This window comes from Sphaeramia orbicularis, chromosome 18 (assembly GCF_902148855.1).
Source record: "Sphaeramia orbicularis chromosome 18, fSphaOr1.1, whole genome shotgun sequence".
Lineage (NCBI taxonomy): Eukaryota > Metazoa > Chordata > Actinopteri > Kurtiformes > Apogonidae > Sphaeramia > Sphaeramia orbicularis.
In genome coordinates this window covers 28199297-28221085 of record NC_043974.1, presented here as the reverse complement: position 1 = coordinate 28221085, position 21789 = coordinate 28199297, and the positions used below count along the sequence as shown (strand labels likewise).

Genomic DNA, 21789 nt, shown 5'->3' with positions numbered 1-21789 from the left:
CTCCAGAAATGGATGACTCAAAGGCACAGTATGAAAATAGACTCTGTGAGGAAGGTTGACGCACTGCATGTGCAAACATAGTAGGCACTGCACATACAAATCTATGTCTGTGCTGTGTTTACCACACAATATGATCGCATACAGATGCTTTTTATATTCAGAGGATTTTAAGCACTAGGGAAAGCATAACAAATAGAGATTTCAGACGTTTTGCCTAACAAGAGCAAATGATCATGTGCTGTATTCTAAATATGACACTGTACATATAGTGTGTCATGTTCTGTTGCCAAATGGAAAGAGATTACTGAAATCACATACCTCATTTATTCACATTCATAAACCTATGGTATTTAAACTGACTAGCATTAATCTTAATCAACTCCACCCCTTTAAAAAAAACTCTTTTGAGAGCTATCTAATGAGAACATCAAGTCTGATATTTTGATCTTGTCGTCTCAAGGCATCAATCTCGCTGCAAGAGTGCCTGTCGCTGTTTTTTTCCTTTTTTTCAACAGGCACCATACCAAGGCGGATAAGTGGTGGAGCTAATGAGACAACGGTGCCGATGCCTCGCCTGGAAAGCCCAACAGCAATCAGCCTGTTTTCATTACGAGATGGCCCCCTGGGATAGTAGGCTAGAGCAGTAGTCTAACATCTTCTAAAGGCGGCCACCAAAACAAGAGAAGTGTGAGGGAGGGGGGAGAAAGAGGGAGCAGAAAAGACGACAGAGCAAGAACAGAGAGATAAATAAACACCAACAAAAAAAAAAGTGTGTGTGTACAGGAGTGAAATAAGCAGCAAGGCAGTGCATGTATTTGTGTGTGTGTACATCTGTGATATTGTGTGTCCCTACCTTGACGACGGCAGGTGGTGGTCTGATCCGGTGGTTGCTGCTGGCTGCATGGTTCTGTGCCTTGCCACCTGTGTATTGATTATAGCTGAGCTGGGAGTTTGCGGGTGCCAGAAGGAGCTTCTTCAGCTGCGAACGGACCCAAACCGAACAAAAAGAAAGAGCGGAAGGGGGGGGGCACAGGTTATTCAAATTACCATTTTCTTTCAATTAGACAGTCTACACTTAGTAAATGTACACCCTGAAAAGGCATGCGTACTGCCATTAGAGAAGATATATTTACCAGCATATTTGTAAGATCACACATTTTTTTAAGCAGTGTACAGCATGTGACCACACAAGTCACATTTTTTTCCCTTGTGCTGATGTTTCTGTATACACAAAAGCAAGCTCCTCTAATGTGATGGAATAAACACACTCGCCCATGTGGCTAAAGGTCATTTAGAAGGAACCGGTATGGAATAAAATGGTGCCATAATTGCACATAACGTTTCAGGTCAAATCCTTTAAGCTAGACAAACCCTCAGGTGATATGGTTATGTGTAAGAATAACAGCACAAAGGTAAGCTGAATTCTCATTGAGAGGTCTGTCTTTTTGCCAAAAAGAAGACTTGGGTACTGGGGGATTAGTCAAGACCCACTGAGGGCAGACAAGATGAGATAGATTTCTTTTTTCCCACCTGACTTTCATTACATGCTGGTTTGATTTCAGGAACTGTGGCACTGTGTCAACCATATTTGGCCCCACCACAGTGTTCATATCACTGAACTGGAGCCACAATAGCACTGTTACGTAATTAGTGCTGAGCAGCAAACACACTGATCCATTCCGTTTACTTCTCTCCTCCCTTCATTTGCATCAGTGCACTCACATGCAGTTAGCACATTCTGTGAAATGTGGCAGTGTATGGCTTGGTTATTTCCAGATACAGAAGTCTAGAAGAAGAATGGCCACTTTTGGTGCCCAGTTTTGTAGTAGAGTCTTATCTAGTGTCTGCCACAGACTGGCACAGAGGCAACAGTGCGTAAAGGGTTGGAGGTCATGTCTGAGAAATAACATATGTTTGGCTCTTGGAACGGTGAAGAAATAATTATGAGAAAAAAGAGCTCTTGGTCTTACCAGGGAAGGCTCCTCCGGCTCTGGGGTGCGCGGCGAGCCGTCAGGGGAGGAGGGACAGCTCCGGTCACTGGCATTGGTCACGTCCCCATCTGCCAAGGCCGCAAACGAAGGCAATCCGTCCTCATCCACCGGGATGCTGTCCAGGGTCTCTGTAAGCACTGCCAGCAAGTTGGCCTCATTTTCTTCATCTATCTTCTTAGGAGGGGGAAAAGGGGGGGAAGACAGAAAGCGACAAATAAAGAGACAGAAAAAATAGGACATTTTAGTGAGGAGAAGTTACATGTCTCTTTTGTTTTCTTCTACAGAAGTGAAGATGGTGGGTGGTGCATGCAGCCTTTCATTGTTAATAGAGTGGGAAGATTTTTTTTTTTTTTCTCAATTTTTTGCAGTGGTAGAACTGGCTCTATTCTGGCAGCCTATCCTTGGCAGAAACAAAATTCTCTTCTTGTGCAAGTGAGTCAAGCCTGTCACTCATATTTTAAGCACGCAGCTTACTGAACCAAAATAATATCTACCCCAAGAAACCCATTACCAAGGCTGACAAGTAGCAAGTATCTAGGGAAGAGAGGAATGAGTTGGGGTGGGCTGCAGTCGAGAGTGGGGTTTGCAGGCTAAAGGAAACAATGAGCAGAAGTTGACTTTGCTCTCTTCCCCGCTGCAGAAATGAGAGACGATGAGTTCACTGACAAGATGTTTGCATGTAATCCTCAGATAAGGCAAATTACCAGAAGTTAATGCTAAGTATATTTAAAATGCTGGTATGACAGCTGATGTTTATGACAGATGAGAAGTTATCATCAACATTTTATGAAAAATAAGTCTTGTTCTTCCCACTCAGTTCCTCTTTGATGTGCCAGAGCCACTGTGTGCTCTGGCTGGTTAACAGCTGTGATTATACAGTAACTATGAGAAAAGACATGGAAATGAAGGTATAGAGATGGATAGCATGAATGAGGAAATGAGATGAAGGTGCGAGGTGCCATAAGTATCAAACTAAGAGCTTTATTGGGAATAAAACCGAAGCATGTGGGCACAGACAACAACAAAATATCTGAAAATGCATATAAAAGATGCATCATGCTTTACAAAAGGGTGTGTGTTTTTGTGTTTGCATGAGTGTCTTTGCACAGTGACAAGTGACAACAGGAACTGTAAGTTCCAGGGCCATAAAAGCCCAGGGGACTTTAAGACAGCAGAAAGATAAACAGCATCGTCACCCCGGGATGTTCTGTGGCCAGCCCAACAAGAACAAATCCCTTTATGCACACGGCAGGATTAGCATCACTCTGCAACGGCGTGTGGCCATCATTATGCTGAGGGGGCACCAACCTCACAGATACCAGGACTGCACCTTTAAGACTCACAACCCCACATCCACAAAATGTACCCACCCCCTCGTTTCTGTTTACCCCACTGAGTTTACACGATTACACACCCGCCATGGATGGAACTTTTGGAGCTGCTCTGGATTCACCAAAGAGAAAGCAGTCATTTTAATGCTTTCCTCCCTCCAATTTTCATTTATAGATAACACAGATATCTCAGACGTTCAGTTAGTTTGCTAACAGTGAGGAAAACGTTAATCTGATGTTCATTGAGTAGATTTTCTCCTAACAACATGAGCACTCAGTCATTATTAAAAAATGATAAAGGGGACATATTTCATAGAGATAACACGACGTAGACTGGGGCCATGCCGCATTGGCAAGCAAATGCTTAGCAGGAAATTGCTCTGTATGAGGTGGCATGCTGTTTAATTACTTGTGGAGCTTCAAATCCACTGTGCTGAAAGCCTGTTCTTCTGAAATGTTCACCATTTTTCAGCATCCCAAGTTATTACCTGAGCACTAAGCGGGTAGGTATTAACCGCTGATAAAGCCTTGGCCTTTTCTTAACTCAAATACACATCCTTGCATGAGAAATTGAAAGCAGGATCATTTTAGATTATCACAAATGAACCTTTAATGAGTCAGCCATCTGTCTAGGTCCAACCACACTAACCTCCCAAGCAATGCTGAATCTGGGTGGGGTTTTATTCACCTCTTTGGTAGTTCACAGCTATATATTCTGCAGAAATGGTTACAGTTTGTGCCTTTATGTGGCACAAGTTACATTTAAAGTTGATAGGGCACGGCAGAGTTGATTATGTCACAGCAAGGAAAGGACTGGGGGAATTTCTGAGGCTGTGCAGGCTCAAATGTAGTGATTTCAATCCAGTTTCAAAACCTCCACCAATTGGCAAGTTCCCACAGGCACACTGTATCAGGGAAGATAACCTGAAGGGACTCTCATATTCTGAAAGAGACACTTGTAAAAGCCTGAGTCGTGACGATCATACTGCAGCCGCTGCTGTGGCTCTGGTGGAGGCACTCATAGGCCAAGTGGGGATTTGAGAAACTGGGGTAAAGAGCAAACCTCAGTGATCATTTCTACCCTGGAGAGAGCATGGTCTAATACCCCTGTCCAGGAGGCAAGCTTTTCTGTTCTAGTTTTAGGACCACACCTTGCAGAGTGTCTGCACTAAAGTCAATCTACTATCCCTGACTCATCTGGCCTTTGTATATTTATAAACAAAATCTCTGTGTAGGTGGACTTCAGGAGCTATGGCACCCAAAGGGTTTGATGCCAGGATAACCTGGCAACCTGCTGACGGCCATGTCCATTTATATTGATTACTACAGCAGCTGCTGAGAGGAAAAGAGGGCAGGAAGAACAAAGAGAGAAGAGAAAAATTGTCTCGGAGGGAGCACTTTCTCGCCCATCCCGCTTAATGGACCTCACCGAATTAAAGAGATCTTAACAATCCTGGGCTAATTGTGGGATCACAATATATTAACCCCGCTCCAATTCTAAAGGGTGCCATTTTGTGGCTGTTTTATTCCAAATGCTTCAATTAGCCATAAAACATGCTGGCAAGTGCTGGCAGAGCTTCTCTCCCCCCTCCTTCACCCCAGTTCCCCCACGTCGGAGAAAAGAAAGCTAACTCCAGTTGTTCATTATTAGGTGAGGCCTTTTTGTTATCAGTCAGGCTGTCTTTGAGATTGTCCTTGCCTTTAACTCTTTTATTGAGTTCCAGACCACTGCATTGTGTTCCAGGAGATACTATTCACACAGCTGATAACGGTAGGTGAAGGTGCTGTTTTAAACAAACACACACTTCTGAAAACTGGGGCAAATAGCCAAATTAAATCTGCTAATTGCTTCTTAAGGATTCCAAGCTCCTAAGCAAATTTGCCAGGGATCAAATTTTAACAAGCTTTTTTCAGGGCACTGCATCATTTACATGTTAAAAGGAACCAAATGTGTTGTGAAAATTGCCAGAATGATAGACCTGATCTGTGAATAAGAGATGCAGTTCCAACAGACTAAACAGGCCCACCGTTATCTTCAAATGAGAGGCAGAACATGTGACACACTCTGGATGTAGGAAGATAAAATATCTCCCATTAAATGGGTCATCTGGTATTTAAAGTACTGTTTATCCACAGTCTCTTTTTCCTCTTTTCTGTCTCTTTTTGCCTCTCTTTTCTTACACATACAGTATACTAACCAGCTGGTTTAGACTAAAATGTTATGTGTTATGTTATGTGGATGGGTTAATTGTATTGATTCATCTCAGTCTTTCACACTCTCCTTATTCTATCAGATTTCAGAAGAATTCCCTCACATGAGGTTAAACAACTAACCAGACCATCTAATCATGCCACAATCAGAAATTGTGGGGTGTATGTGTGTATGTGTGAGGGTTGAGGGGGTGCTATCAAGTCGTCACATCTTGACTCTGCCAAGAAAAGCAGCCTTGGATTTGATAAACAAATAATGTCATTCTGTGTTATTACCCCTGGCCCCCAGATTTCAGAGGAAATAAATCAAAGTCAGCCTTGCCGTTAAGGCGTTAGTCAGGCCTGACACGTTGGCTGGTCACACAGGCACAACATATGGCAGCAGAGAAGGAGGGAGAAGGGGAGGGTAAGGTACGGCACGATGCACGGCGGAGAGACAAATCATGGCAGCCGCCAGAGACGTCTGGTCATTTAGTATGAGCTTACTGAGATGGAGAGAGGGTGATTATGGCCTATACGGAGCGATGAAACCATACATAACACTGTTAAGTCCCTCTGTGTGTCTGTCTGTGTGGTAGCAGTGCCACAGTCTGAAGGTGTTCCAAATCATAAAACTAAATGTAAAATCCCCATTGTGTTCAGGGCTGCGAATGGCTCTGTAACATGTAGCATTATAGTGAGGGCTCTTGTCGTTTTCCATCTGACTACAGAATCAATAGTGCGTCTCGTTATTCAGAAACAATTTCCCGACCAAATGATCCTATGGACTAGATATTGAGGATCTACATATTTTGGACACGAAACTCTCCATACTGCCAGCCAACAGTCTGTTTCTGAATCCATCAACAGGATGTTAAACCCCTCAAGTTGTTCCTTTATTGTCAGTCCTTCTGTTTCTGTCAATGTTCTTTATTATGGCGGATAGAGCTGTAAGATGTGGCATCTAAATGTCTACAAGAATGTCCGGCCCAACTACCAGACGGCAGGCTGTATCTTCATAACCATAAAACACCCAACAGGCTTCGAGACAATCCTTTCATCCAGGAACAAATCTACTGCTTTTGCTTCCCTTTAACTTAAATGGCATCACAGTGAATAAAGAAAAAGGATGCCAAGTGTTTACATGCCAGATGTCTGTCTCACTTTAGAGGGCTATGTGAGTTACATATGAGTGAGGAGCATTTTGACCCATCAGTGAGGACCAGGATGTGTGTGTGTGCTGAGATGATGCATCTCTTGGGAACCATTTGAGACAGTTAGAGCACTATCTGATGAGCTGATGGAAAAGCAGAGGAAAAAGAGAAAGTGAGAAGACAATATATCTCAGGGAGAGTGTGTGTGCATGCAATCTAAAGAGAGAAAAAGAACAGTTGTTACACATCCTGACACACGCCAGATCTGATTGAGACACCTACCCAAGGGATGTTAGCAGCACTATTCTTTCTAGTTCTCCGCAGAAAACTCTTTTGACTGGTAACTCTGCTGTTGGTAAAACCAATCTTCTGAACTCTGTCTCACATGTGCTGACATCAGCCTGGGCTGTCACATGCTTTCACACACGCTTGACTCTCTCGGTCTAACTTTGGGTCAAAAATCATGCACTTGGATTAGTACACTTTCCACGACAGCACACACTTTCCGGTGGAAAAATCAAACAGTAACTAGAAAGATCACCTCAAACATAGTCATGTCCACATTGTGAAGTATTGTATTACAATGTGATCAAGAAGAAGGTAAAAATTTTATATACTACACTGCAAAAATCTAAATCTTACCAAGTGTACTTTTCTCATTTCTAGTTAAAATATGTCATCACAGTTAAAATAAGACATAATCATCTAAAGAGTGACTTTTCACTGAGATATAAGAACATATTTTTAGACAACAGATCTTGAAAATCTCATTTCAAGAAATTTTACCAAGATAATTTTCACTTGTTCCATTGGCTGATATTTTTGCTTGATTCAATATTTTCTTTGCTTAATTCAAGCAAAAAAATCTGCCAATGGAACAAGTGAAAATTATCTTGGTAAAATTTCTTGAAATGAGATTTTCAAGATCTGTTGTCTAAAAATAAGTTCTTATATTTCACTTAAACGTCACTCTTTAGATGATTATATCTTATTTGAAGTGTGCTGAGATATTTTGACTAGAAATGAGAAAAATACACTTGGTAAGATTTAGCTTTTTGCAGTGTAAATTCTGAAATGTTGAGAAATTGCTCATATTGGGTGGTTTTTGCCTTTTTTGAAAGAGTTAATACACTGGAAGATGAAACTAGCTTTCCTGATAAGTTCTAATATAGCAAAAACATGGGATGGATTAACTGCTCCTGCCTCTCGAAAAGAGACAGAAGAATAAAACACAAAATGACTGGCAGTAGCAACAGGTACGTGTTCCAATAAGGAAATTAAATAATGCCTTTAAAAAAACATTATAGCCATTTGCAATATCTACATCTTCTACTTTGTGTCCAGTGTCATGTAGACTGAAACAGGGTAGTTTATTTCTTCAAATTAGTAGACAGAATGCACTGAACAAATGGCTAATACTGAAAAATAATCCTATATTCCAAGCCAAAAACTTCCGTCTAAACACAGCGTAAAATGCATGCATACCTGTGCACATCAAAGTAACACACGTTCTTACACCGCTATCTAAACAACTGATAGGACCACAGGGGGGTTTCACAACTCCTGGTGGAGCTTCCCCATCTACAGTCATGCTCCAAGCTGCTGTTGTTTTCTTACTGCAGCCGTCCAGCAGATGGTCCATGTGACCGTTTGCTAACACCACCAAATCACCCACCATCGTAATGATTGGACACTCACTCTTTTGTTTTGGCAGCTACCTTCCAATCGGCTTGGCACGAGAAAACACTGATTGCTGTGATTGCTCTGACTCCGACTCACTCTGACGGTCACAGCAGGAGGGGGAGAAAAACAGAGATTTGGAGCCTCATATAAGGAATATTCAGCAAGATGCAGAGATGGGATGAGGAATGGTGCTTCCTCTGCTTTTTTCGCTTAATGGCATGCAAATAGCTATTTGCTTAAGTCGGCAGCTCTGAATGTGCACCACTAAGCAAGGGGCCTTGGAACATACTGTTACACTGTTGATAATGTGTTGGAGGAACAGACGAAGGGGGGGCAGAGCAAATACAAAGAAATAGAAAAAGAGGAAAATAGACTGCTTCCTGTGTCCATCTTGCTAAATGGACACTGCCAGATCTACTGGCTGGAATGAAAGTCTGCCATCAGCACTCAAATGTACCTGTCCATAAAAAAACAAACATAAGCACAAACTGAAGGCTTGTTGCTTTCATTTTGACATTTACTTACATTTGTGAATGGATCACAACTTCTTGTTTTTCACATACAAGACTGAATGTTATTATCCGCTGCTGCCACCACCTTCACACACACATTCCTGGCCACAAATGCGGCTACTGACCTTTCAGGCCCTGCCAAGCCCATCCAGGATTTGTGGTGTTTCATTTGTCACAGTAATGTCTTCCTCGGAAAGATGCCAAGACGAGTACAGCCAGGATACAGTGGACAAGATAAAGCAGTCTTATGGCGTTTCAAACAATGCGTGTTCCTGTGTCACTATACTATCTTACATCATTGTGTGCATGTGTTTGTGCATATGGGGGGGGGGTGCACAATATCACAAATTTATGGTAATTGAAATGGCAGAATCTTTTGGTGAAAATGCAGTCAATTTGATTCTGCAGCAAAAAAGGTCACCCTATTCAATTTGCACTCAGTGCCTTATGCGGTGCGACAGGGAAACACCTGAAAGCAAACGATCTTATCAAGGCCTCACAGGCTTCACCACTTACCCACAGCATAAAAGCTATTTGCTGATTACTAAATAAACGCATTATCTTTTACCTTGACTTCTGTGTGAGTGAGTGAGTGCCTTGTCACTGCTGGATCCAGGTAGAAGGCTGCCACTGCAGTACGTATGCCTCTTATCCATGTCATGACTTTGTGAGCATGTTATCTGAACACTTTTTTTTTTTCCTCGCACATTTTTATGCGTATGGGCTGCACGTGGTTGAGTGCTTAGGACTTCACAAGCCTTATAGTTAGAGCTTGTACCATGTAGTTGGAGAGGGGGATGCACCTATCTTTACAAGTAAAGAAATGAAAAAAACACATCAAAGGATTTGTGCATGCGTATCAATGAATCAATGAAATCCCATCTCTTGCACATGAGGCAGGGATCGTATGGGGGGGGGGGGGGCATGAAAGCCAAGGTGTTCTTTGTAACATCAATATCGAATGTTGAGCTGCATTTCATCTTAATCTATGATCTATTCCCTGTGGAATACTTGTCATGCTGCTTTTAGTTCAGATCCCCTCGCCTCTCACTGCTTACATTTAGCTGACCACACCTGCATGCAGAGCTGGATTGTGCAATACCTGCCAAATGCAGAGTGATCAATGGCCATTGACCACTTCATGACAAGTGTCCAACACTCAAAAGCCTTCCTCTATCTGCCCATCAGGGTATTATACAACAAATACCTCAGCTATATGAAAAGAGATTTGGCAGGCCACAGTCTACCTGAAAATGGATTTCTAGAGTGAGCTTATTAACAAGCAGACCATTTTAGAGCTGTTGACTTCCGAGGGTCAACATCTCTATCATGGCAGACACATACGACACATAAGCACTGCTTCACAATGTTGTAATACAGATTTTTCCCCTCAGTTCATGACAAACAAAACTGCCCAGCTTGCTGTTACTTTGACTAAATCATGGTCTACATCTATACTCTAATTCTTGCAGTAACTAAGACTGATTATATATGTCTTTATCTGAACATCTCCTGACATCCATAGGTCATATCTGTCAAGCCTCAACCCTTAGAGGTCTGTGCCTGTTTTGGCCGTTTTCGAGTACTTCTGATTTTGCCTTTATATACTTTACAAAGAAATGTTTACTATACCATGTTTGGTATCTTTTTTTTCAGCACAGTTTCATCTATCTCATCTGCCTATTATTTTTTCACTTTAACCTACTAAATCAACACAAAAGGCCAAAAAAGCACACACAAAATATAAAATCCGATTTGAAAAATGTATATAATTTATTGCATAAATAACACAAAGATGCTTAACGAACCTTTTCAAAGACTTTAAAAGTGAACATTGGTCCAAATATTAGGTATATAAAATCAAAATTATAATAAATTAAAACTATACTCAAATATTTGACATAAAATTATATCTTTATAAGTGTTTTCTCACCCCTCCCCCCACCCCTGGTTCTCCCGGTATCCGCATCTGGTTCAGTTGGGGGTCATTCTCACCCTTACCTGTAATGCTAATGCAGTCTGTGGATTAGAATCCGCAGATTCGGCCAGTTTTTTCCGTTTTGAAAAAGGACAAAAAAAATAACAAAGATATGGTAAGAAATATAACGCCCATCCCACCTCATTTTCATACCTTTATTCACGTTTTTTTGCTCTGGTTTCAAATCGTCATATCTCCGGCTGTATTTGCTCTATCAACATCAAATAAAAAGTGGGAGAGTGTTTCAAGTCCACACTTTCAAATGTAATTATTATTATCATTATTGTGACCAACTTCCAATGCTACGACATGTTGAAAATGTCATGTGATTCAGTCATGGGTCCGTAACTGTGGACCCCGAGGGGTTAACAGGCTTTTACTTTTACTTAAATCTCACATTGTCAGTCATATGTACTTGATTCTGAGTTTCCTTCTGGACTCATCCTGTGTTTCCACACTAAGTTTTTTTATTTAACAAGAAGGAGGGAAATGCTTTCTAGCTGCAATGACCGAAATGCCTGTAAAAGCTTCTGCTTTTAGTTTAGACTCAGAAGCTACTGATTGGGCAGCAAGTGAGTCATCCAAGCATCCAGTCACTCATGCATCAGCAGAGCCTCAGAGAGCCTCTTGAACTATTTGAGGCCTGTGCAGACTTAAATGCTTCAGGGGGGAAATAAGCTGAAGCTATAAGTATGCAGTGCACATCATAAAGCTTAGTTAGAAGGGGGAGGTTTTTTTTTTCTGCATGGATGATAAAGCTCTTAAACATAGACTCTCAACCCAGGAAAACTAGTTCTTCATGTGTACACTACAAGATTGCAGTGCATGGATGTGTTAAAAGTTGATTACCTAATTTCTATATGATTTCATACCGTCTGTGGGGAAACACTGCTAGTGAAAACACTTACTTATCAACAGGGTTTTCGCTAATGACTAACAGACATTACTGTAAAAACCGGAAGCGAACATTATCTTGTTTTTGCTGATGTCTGTTAGTTTACCCTCTCACCTTGCTGCAGGGATGTAAAAGTGAACTCAGACCACACCCATCAAAGAAGGTGTATGTATTTACAGATGCGGCATACTTAAAACTAAAATCTCTTTCGTGGTGTTAAATTAGTGCTTTATAATCTGTCAGTTCCTCCCATTACTTTATTACTTACTGTGTCAGTGCTCTGCCAGAAGATATTACTTGTCCTCTTAATTATTAATTATTTGTCAGAAACACCAGAGCCCTTTGGAAGTTGTACTACAAGCACAAAGATTGACAGAACGTGGCAAATCAGAGTAGAAGAGCTGGCCAAAGCTACTGCCCCTGCCGGGCAAGCTGGCATGGTCTTTTCACAGACACACACACACACACACACACACACACACACACACACATACACACACCTGAGATCGATTGGCCTTTCCTGGAGAGGGGAAGCAGCCTATGGGCCAAGACTGATAGTGCTTCACCATGAATCACAGCGCTCACTGATTGAAGGTCTCTCTCTCCATCCTCCTGCTTCTCTCCGTCTGTCTGTCGAGGTCTCCCCCATTTTCCTCTGTTATTCATTGTGTTCTCTCACTGTTGGCTATCACTTTCACACTTTTATTTTGTACCTCACTTACTGTCACTCTGATCAGTTCCTTTCATCTCTGTGCCAACACTTTTGCTTCCTCTGACTCTTTTTTTTTTTTTTTTCCTGCGTAAGGAGATGACTATAAAAGCATTGCATGATTCCACCGTCTTCCTCCAACTCCGAAGTGTAGACTGTTAAATAATACAAGGAAAGTCGGTGTTATCGTGGGGCATCATTGCAACATGTCGCCACGTGTGTGAGAGTCTGGGGGTGGGAGGGTGGATTACTGGCTTAGTGTTTTGGCCAGGTTAAAGTGAAATGGCCCTGAAAGGCTCTTAGCAGAGATTACCCCAGGTGCTAAAAATAGTCATTCCCACCCAATACACAAACAAACACACAAAAGCAATGAAAATGTTGTGTCTAGCTGGAAAAGACTACTATCTGATCTTTGCAGCAGGCGTCTCAATTACACGATGACACACACGGACATGTACATGGCATGTCAGTGGCTGCAGTGTGATGAGAGAGATGGGTATCCACTGGGAGGCAGGGGGATCAGCTGGGGCAGGAACACCAAACCATGCCTCAATCAGCAGCAGTGGCCCACTGGGAGGTTGAGGCTGTGTGTGTGTGTGTGTGTGTGTGTGTGTGTGTGTGTGGGACAGAAAAAGACAGAGGGAAAGGGAAAGGAAGCCAGGCATTCAAGCAGCCACCACCACCAAAAGATGTTCCCTTACTGTTTTCCCAAACATTCCCTGAGGGGATATTTTTTTGGCGTATCCACCCCCACCCCCTGTTCACTATCCTGTTATTCCCCCCCTCCCTCCTTACAGCGTTTCTTTCCAGCAGCGCCTGTTGGAGGCCAGAATATATTTGTTTAGCCACTGCAGCTTCAACTTCCCATCAGCCAAGAACAAATGCTTTGCCTTGGGAGTGAAAAAGACAGAGAGGGAGGAAGGGATGGCAGGAAGTGGAGCCCACAGTGTTGCAGGGCTGGGTTGAGAGCTCTTGTTGTGAAGTGGATCTGACAGACGCTCCAAGATGACACAAGCTTGGACAGCCTAAGTCTGCATCTCTGTACTATACGTCTGCGTATACTTGTCTGCGCTCTGTCTCATTTCTGTATCTTGAAACAGCACAGCCGCCGGTCTGAAAGTGTGGTTTGCCTTCAGTTCAACAGCGATGGAGAATTTCTTCCATCAGACAGTGCAAACAATGTATCAGCACACTAAAAACTGAAGGGAAGTCAAGATGAGGAAAGCATGGTGTATTCTAATAAGACTCACTTGAGAAAATCATATTATACAGTGCAATATGATAATTCATACACCCTTTGCTGGAGCAGTGAACTGGTGCGGGTGGTGTACTCTCAAATGTCAGCATAAATTTGCAAAATAAACACAACCAGCATTCAGCAGGGAGTATGAACAGGGACAATAAGGGTCTCTGTTGTCTGTGTGTGTGTGTGTGTGTTTGTGTGTGTGGGCGTGACAGTTCCTCTCAGAGGGTCTACGACTTTCGGCACACTCCTGTTTCAGTTCACACGAGCGCCTGCCGCCAACAAGTGTGTGAGCTAATCTATTCTTACAGACAGGGAAGGGAGGCTTGAAAGAGAAAACTATTTATGGTATGTTTTATCAAAGCCTGCTAAACATGACCTGATCAATCTAATCTGCCTTTACTTATGAGGAAATGCCTGAGCATCTGTCCTAAAAGACGCAGACAAGCATGACAAAGAACATAATACCTTTCCAAGTCGTGGCATCACGCGCTGTATCCTGCTTTGGAGTGTTTTTGCGAACATGACCAACATAGCACACATATGTGCGCTCACTTGCGTACACTTACAGCATGTTCCTGTACATTATCTGCCTTAAGCCTTGGTATTTTATTTTACTATCTGCAAAGCCCATAACCTTTTACTTTGAATCCATGGGCTTTGATTTGGGCTGGCATGCAGCCCTACTTCCCCCCAGACTATAGATTCTCTTTTTTAGTACGCATCTGTCCCCATGTCTGTGTGTCTGTCTTGTCATCTGTCGGTCTTTCCTTTCCATCTCTCCCTCCCTTTGCTTCACGTTTCTCTATCTGTTCGTTTGTTGGACCTGGCCATCTGTCATCAGTGCATCACACAACAAAACAGGTACATCAGAGATCATATGAGGTGACAAACAAAGTGCCAGGTTTCTTATTTAAACTGACTCACATTGTTGAGCAACTGCAAATGCCTTCATCTGCATACGTGTGGGGTAGCCATGCAGCATCCCCAGTATGATAGCCACTGGGACGTCCACATTAGAATCCCAAAGAGTCAAAAACATTAAGTCACGTTTCCACTGGTCAAATGACAGAAGCTTAACATGAAATCTGAGCACCGACCTGTGGTTTAAAAGACATTGGGTCACGCTTCTATGCTGTTATCTTTGGCAGTACACTGGGATCTTATTGGAGTAACCACCCCTTAACAACTGCAGCCCAAAATAGACTGTGGACTTTCACGGTCGGCCCGTTTTGAAGAGGTGTCAAACATGCTGCGCCAGGAGCGTTAGCAGTTAGGTGTGTGTGTGTGTGTGTGTCTGGGGGGACCGTGCTCATGTGTGCGTTACAAGAGGGGGGTGTGGTGTATCATTCTCCACATTACGTGTCGGGGACAGTTGGGACAGTGGCAGGGAACAGAGCAAAAGGCCAGCCAGGGGACAGCTTGTGATCTAAGAGTGTATGCGGCGTACAGAACACAACAAGTATAAACATACATAGAAACATGGACTTATTTGTATCCACACACATTTCTGCGCAGCTTTTACGTAACAGAAACTATTTCCACTGTTCCCTCACTGATCAAATGAGACTTGAGTGTTATGTTTCCGGTCCTGACTGTGTAACCAAGTCAAACCCTGTTTACTCATTTACTGTTACCTGTCACATGGATCCCAGTCTGAATCAAAGCTCCAGTGCAAGAAAACAGTAGGTGTTTGTTTTTCTTTCTGAGCTGCAAATCATTTCCACAGCTGACTTACTTGAACTAATGAAAGCCGGTTCAACCTTCTGGAGAGCATGTTGTTATATGGGGACATTTAAAGGAGGAGCCCCACTGTGACAGCTGCACCCAGCTGTTACACATGTTACTGAGGGCAGCTTTGCTAACTGACTACCTATTTTTCTCAAACAAAACACTGTGGTTTGCTTAAAAAAAAAAGGCCTCAGAGGATACGTTCTGTACATGAAAGAAAATGAAAAAGCAAGGAAAACAAAGAATATGCTGACAAAGTTTAAATCTAGTCAGTTATTACTATGTGCTCTAATCTTAAACGTTTGATTGGATGCTTCTCTCCGCTGTGTAGAGGCCAATCAGGGGGGCGCAGAAAGTACAGCTGCAGCCCCAGCCTTCTGATCCTTGCCGAGCGGCAAACTTTCCCCTGTCAGATTAAGTAGGATTAGCTCAGTCCTGCCGTATGATGAACTGAGCACTTCATATGGTGACTTGAAACTTTCCAAAGATGGAGAAAAAATTCCCTGGTCAGGGAAATGTATTACAGCCATGAAGCTTGCTTTGAAACCCTATTTTACACTGCTTGATTAGAAGCCTTTCCATATCCTTAGCATAATACAATAACTTCTGAGTGTAAGAGACCTACTTAATGTACAGTATTTATATGGGAGCAAACACGTGCACTGGTGTTTAAGTGCACATGCTGGCACAGCTACTTGCTCTTTCCCACATTGGAAGTAACACCTGACTTCTTTCTCTGAGCTACTTCCCTCATCAGTGTCCTCAGTGGGAGTTATGTTCCATTGTGTTTTAAAATGACACTGTTGCTCTCTTTCTCTCTTCCACACACACACGCACACGCACATACATACACTCTCGTTGGTATTTTTATCCATCCCCAGAGCCACTCGGTGGCTGCAAGCCATATCACTCTCAGACGACAGAGGAGCCACAGTCACACCAGCACGTACTTAAGGCCTCGTCCTTCTGTGTGTGTGTGCATGTGTGTGTGTGCGTTGGGGTGGTCCACAGAAGTTGAATGTGTGATGGCATAAAGAGAATCTGGAAAAGGGGGTAGTTGATGGTGGGGGTGGTGGTGAGGAGGTCAAAAGTGGAAAGAATTTGGTCTGTTATCATCTGTTGCCTGCAAGACCACTGAGGAGGCAAAAACAGAAACACAGCGGAGACCATGAAAATACAAAAACATGACAGGACCAGAAGCGCTCACACACGCACACACACAGAGCCTTTTCAGACAGGGTTTTTCCTCCTGAGGCGAGGCTAAAGCATCCAATCTCAGTCTTTCTTGTCTATCTCTGGCACTGATAAAGGCTTATAATGAACTGGGGACTGGAACTCAGTCCCAAGACCGATGGCTTTATGGCCCTGGCCAGATCATCACCCTCTGTGGACTTCGTTTGTCAGCGGGTGAGAAAAGAAAGAAAGGAAGAGTCCGATGGAAAGAAAGGGATAGGAGGAGACAGAGGGACAGAGAGAGACAGAAAGGAGGAATCAAAGATTAAAGTTTTACACTCCAACCTTTGAGAAGTGTTTTGCAATATAGTCCAGAGTTTACTACCAGAGTATACTAGCTTCTTTCAGATGTGTGCCGCATTACTAACTCTGGGGTGAAATAAATGCTCAGAGTTTTGATAAGGCAGCCTACCGTCGCGGCCAGGATCCAAACAAGGGGACAAAGGTCCTCCTGGGCTTATCAGGCTTCATGTTATCTCTCCTTTTGTACTTCGGAGCAATGTAAAAGCGTGTTTGTAAACTGGTTACAGTTGTACATTTTGTTTGGCTAGCATTCAAGAATGTGATAACATGTTATGTTTGCTGGGGTATGTTATTAATCCAGCTCACTCCTGACCCCTGGGACAGCAGGTAAGTAAATCACTGCAGATGCAAAGATGTTGCACAGCACCACAGTGTTAGAAACTGATATGACGTTGAAAATGATCAGGTTAAATGACGAAAAAAAGTAATATGTATACATAATGTGATTAGAATGTTCTTACCTCAAAAAGATTGGATGCCTCATTGCCATACTGAGAGGAAATGATCTCTGATTGGTCACTGTACCATTTGAGGCCACCCAAAAAACTGTCTGCATCTAAGTCACTGACATCCAGCTCTGAGAGGTCAAGTTCAGGGAGGTCTGGGCAGAGGGGCTGGTCTTCACCAACCAAGGCAGCACACTGTTGACAGAAGACAAAAATGGGCGGTCAGTGGAAAATTATTTGTGAACCATATATTTAGACATTTGCAAACATTTATTATTTCTCTAATTTTCATAAGGTTTCTCCTCTGGCTGCAGGTTGGCTTTTCTTTCTTTGCATAAATAACAGATATTTGAAACCAATTTCCATCCTGGTTCTGTCCAACCTGCAGTACACAGTGTCCTCCTACATCATTCTCTGAGCACAGAAATTGGTGCCTGCCTCTGTGCTGCTAAATACTGCCTGTTGACATTTTGTTATTCACCAGTCACTTTTATGTAATCTATCCAATGTGTACTTTATGTAGCAGCTGCTACTGCTTCCTCCCTACACAAATCATCAGGTCTGTTCACGCTGCAAATGAAGAGCTTCTGACTGGAAGTGAACTAGGACCTTAGTAATGGCAAGATGAGTGGGAGGGGGCAACAAGTTGACAGGGCTCAGGTGTTTTAACTGGTCATTTTAAGCAGTGCTATAGTGCAGATATATAGATGTGTTGAATTCCTATTCCTTGATGTTGCACAGCCTTAAATGCAGTATTATAGTCATGAGTGCAGTCATTTCAGCTTGTTAAAACCCAGGAAGGAAATTTACAGCTGAAAGGAACAACTGTCAGGTAGACCTTTCTCTGTGCTCCACTCAAGGTAGAAAGTTTGAGTTTTAAAGTCATTAAAAAGCAGAAAATCATACCGAAGTGTTTACAGTCTGAAGCTGTGCACATGCAAATTGACGCCTGAGAAAACAGCTTTTGGCTGCTGAATAATATGCACCTCTCCTAATTTCGTTGACACCACGTTAGGCCGTGCATTGGAGCTACGGGGTAACTTTAAGACCGATACAGGATAGATATCCCCTGGCTACGCCGGGAGGTATTTGGCCCATAAATCCAGGAGGGATGAGACTCAGGCTCGGCTCAGGGCAAAGCCGGGAGACGTATGCTGTGCCAAGTAGGCAAAACCGCCCAGACACTGGTGTCACAGTTCATCTGTACGCGGAATCGCACAAAAACGAACGCACGATGACTTGGACTAGGAGACAAATCCGTTGTGTTGCAGCCGCACAGCGAAGGGGACAGATTCACTGCGTCTTAGGCTTCTCCCTGAGATGATCCACTATGACAGGGCACGGCATGGGGAAAAAAAAAAGAAAAACCTAACAAAGATGTAAGATATTCAGAGGCTGGGTGTCCTATGCCCAATTATCTTATGGACTTCTTGAACTAATGAAATAGCGCCGCCAGACAGACTATCAGGGCGCACCACGGCGCTCCAGTGATTTACGCACGCCTGACACATACAAGCACCTGCTAGGATAAGATTAATATGAAGAAGATTGTGCTCCTGGTAGGCGGTTCCCTAATCATAAGATTAATGATTTCTAACGAATCATGCTTATTGCATTCAATATTTTACTGAATGAGTCGAAAAATGTCGGGATTTTCACGAAAACGCATTTGTTTTAATGACAGTGGCACACAACTCGACGCTATTCCGGACCTAACGCCTCGCTCCTCCAGCCTACCTGGCCAAAGTGACAGAGTATGCATCTGCCTCCGTGATGAAAGTGCACAGGAACACATCTGAATAATCCAAACAATCACTCTAATCGATCCTAAGTGACCGATTCTTACTTTTAATTAGTAGAGGCAGTTTTTCTTTGCAGCTTATTCTCATCACGCAGCATTTAGATAATGACCAAAAAAATGAAGCCAGGCTGCAGTCACAGCATGGAGTTACTGGGAAAAACCTTCATCTGAAGCATTACAAAGCTCCAGTATGCAGACAAATAGCCAAGTATAGCCAGGTAGACTGCCGTCCTTCAAATGTGGACAGACTCAGAAAGAACTATCAGAGAAGAGACGAATAAGTATCCTTTTGATGTGCGTTATCTGCATGTGCTTATTACATCTGAACGGATGGAACAGGCGACGGAGATTTCAAGCTTAGAACTTTAACAAAAAGGGATATTATATGGAAAAAAAAATGTGCAGGTAAATCAATTTGGCTCGATGCGATGTTGCTCTACGGCCGGTGCAACACTCCTCCGGCCGGGATGTTGGCACACACACACACACACGGTTCTAGGTTTACGATGCTCCTGCGCAATGCCAAATAGCGGTCCCTCAGTGTGGACAACCTTTGCTCTGGTCTGAAAAAAAAAAAAAAAAAAAAAAAAAAAAGCTTGCGCTATCCCGAAACAGCACATCAAAGGGATTGTTATCGTCTGTGGATTTCATGCGTCAGCGAAATACCTGACTTTGAGACATTTCAGTCATTTTGGCACGAAAACCTTCTCGGCACCGGAGCGCGTACAGTCCGCGGCTGGAAACAGATCCGCCAGCTTGTAAGCACAGAGATCCTATGAAGAAAGCAATGGTCCCGAACCTGTGCACGGAATAATACAACTACATCTTTAACTGAGGAGAAAAGAGAGATTCCGCACATCCCCTCCACTTGTCACACGTATATTCCCGTGTTGTATATCCCCCGCATCCTCAACTGCGTCCATACGCGCGCTACACCGGCACGTCACGGCCAGGCACCAACAGAAAAGCAGAAGACTTATGAGGAAAATCACTGTCTCGGATGGTCAGTGTTGTCCATCGTTCCAGAGAAAAAAGACAGTCCAGAGGGCTATAGAGATGAAAGAAGTGGGATTTTTAGATGCGCTCACCTCTAATTCTCTCCACACCGAGTCCTGGTTACACCTGTCCCACGCCATCCAGACACTGAATGACGGTCCGAAAAAGAAAAAAAAAAAAAAAAAGGAAAAAAAAAAAAAAAAAGAAAAAAAGAAAGAAATCAAGTAAAAAAGAAATCCACACACGCTTCCCACTCGCGCTCACACAGGCAACTGCTGCCCCTCGCCGAGAATGAACCGAGGGCACCTGTCTTACAACTGCTTTCCATCACATGACAAAGCTATTAAAAGTAGGCAGGGAAGTGACTCCGCGTCCACTACTCGCCAGTGACGCGCGGTGAGCAGGCGGGGTCTGGCTGCGCACATAGTAAAAACCCCTCTGTGCACTGCAAAAAATATCCATCTCTAATCCGAGCCATGATTTTTACATGTTCACTGTATGTCCTCTGAAATCAACCACATTTACCCTTTAATATGATCCATTTAGGAATAAAAAATAAAACAAACAGCCTTCCTGGAGTCTCATCCTTGAAGGCTGCATATTCTTAAAAATCTGTAAATAAATTTTAAAAAATGTAACTAAGAAGAAGTCTCAGAGTCGGAACTGATGATAGGTTTGTTTAAAAATTGTTTAAGAAACAATTTAAATACGCGACAGCTTTTTTTTTTGCAGCGTGTATCGGTGCGTATTGCAGTTTTCAACACATTACACTGGAGAAATTATCAGGAAAATTGCAAAGACTTTATTGAGTGTGTCGATAATTATTTTTGCCGATTTTATTTGTCATGAAGACTGGTTGCACATCATCTGTCATTTGTCTTTTAACCCTTTAAACCAGTGTTTTTCAACCTTAGGGTTGCGACCCTACGTGTGGTCACCTGGAATTCAAATGGGGTCGCCTGAAATTTCTAATAATTGATTAAAAAACAAAAAACAAAACAAAAAAACAAAACAAAACAAAAAACAAAACAAAACAAACAAAAAAACCCCAACTTACTAATAAAAATATTTGGTGAGTTAAGAGAGACAATCCCAATCCATAAAAGACATGACAAACTGTGAAGCTGAAACTGAAGCCCTGTGGTTCTGTTTATCTGTCAAATGTTCATTGTGGTCGGTTTCAGGTGCTGCAGCTCTTTCATAATTCATAGTTTGAGTTATTGTTTGTTCAGTATTAATTGTCAGCCTTGTGAATCCAAGCTGGACTGACTGTACATATCCTGACCAAGGAAAATAAAATTCTCACTTTGTGTAGTAATCTACACCTGGCTTTTCTGCTTCCATCCATAATAATATACATTATATAGCATAAATGTCGTCTAAAAATAATGTTTATTTGCAACATAGCATAGCAAACTATTACATGATCAAAAACAAATTAATTTTAGCAAATTAATTTCAGCCGTTTTGAATGTCTGGGGTCGTCAAATTTGTCATGGTAAAATGGGGTCACGAGCCAAAAAAGGTTGGGAACCACTGCTTTAAACCCTAAGCCTGAAATGTTCTGCCTGGACTTTTTTTTTTTTTAATTTG

The 21789-nt window shown here is 42.6% G+C and overlaps 1 protein-coding gene across 5 annotated transcripts in view; it reads right to left on the bottom strand.

The window, feature by feature from the left end:
* ppargc1a (peroxisome proliferator-activated receptor gamma, coactivator 1 alpha) overlaps nucleotides 1-21789 on the bottom strand; it is a 325980-nt gene that overhangs the window by 20069 nt on the left and 284122 nt on the right. For 2 of the 5 annotated variants that reach the window (XM_030162414.1, XM_030162415.1), the window contains exons 2-4: nucleotides 17415-17594; nucleotides 1971-2165; nucleotides 854-979 (exon numbers count right to left, since the gene is read on the bottom strand). In XM_030162414.1, coding sequence (XP_030018274.1) covers nucleotides 854-979; nucleotides 1971-2165; nucleotides 17415-17594 — 501 coding nt within the window. Of the gene's footprint in view, nucleotides 1-853; nucleotides 980-1970; nucleotides 2166-17414; nucleotides 17595-20288; nucleotides 20487-21789 lie in introns of those variants that run through there. The other 3 variants (XM_030162417.1, XM_030162418.1, XM_030162416.1) reach the window with 3 other exon arrangements.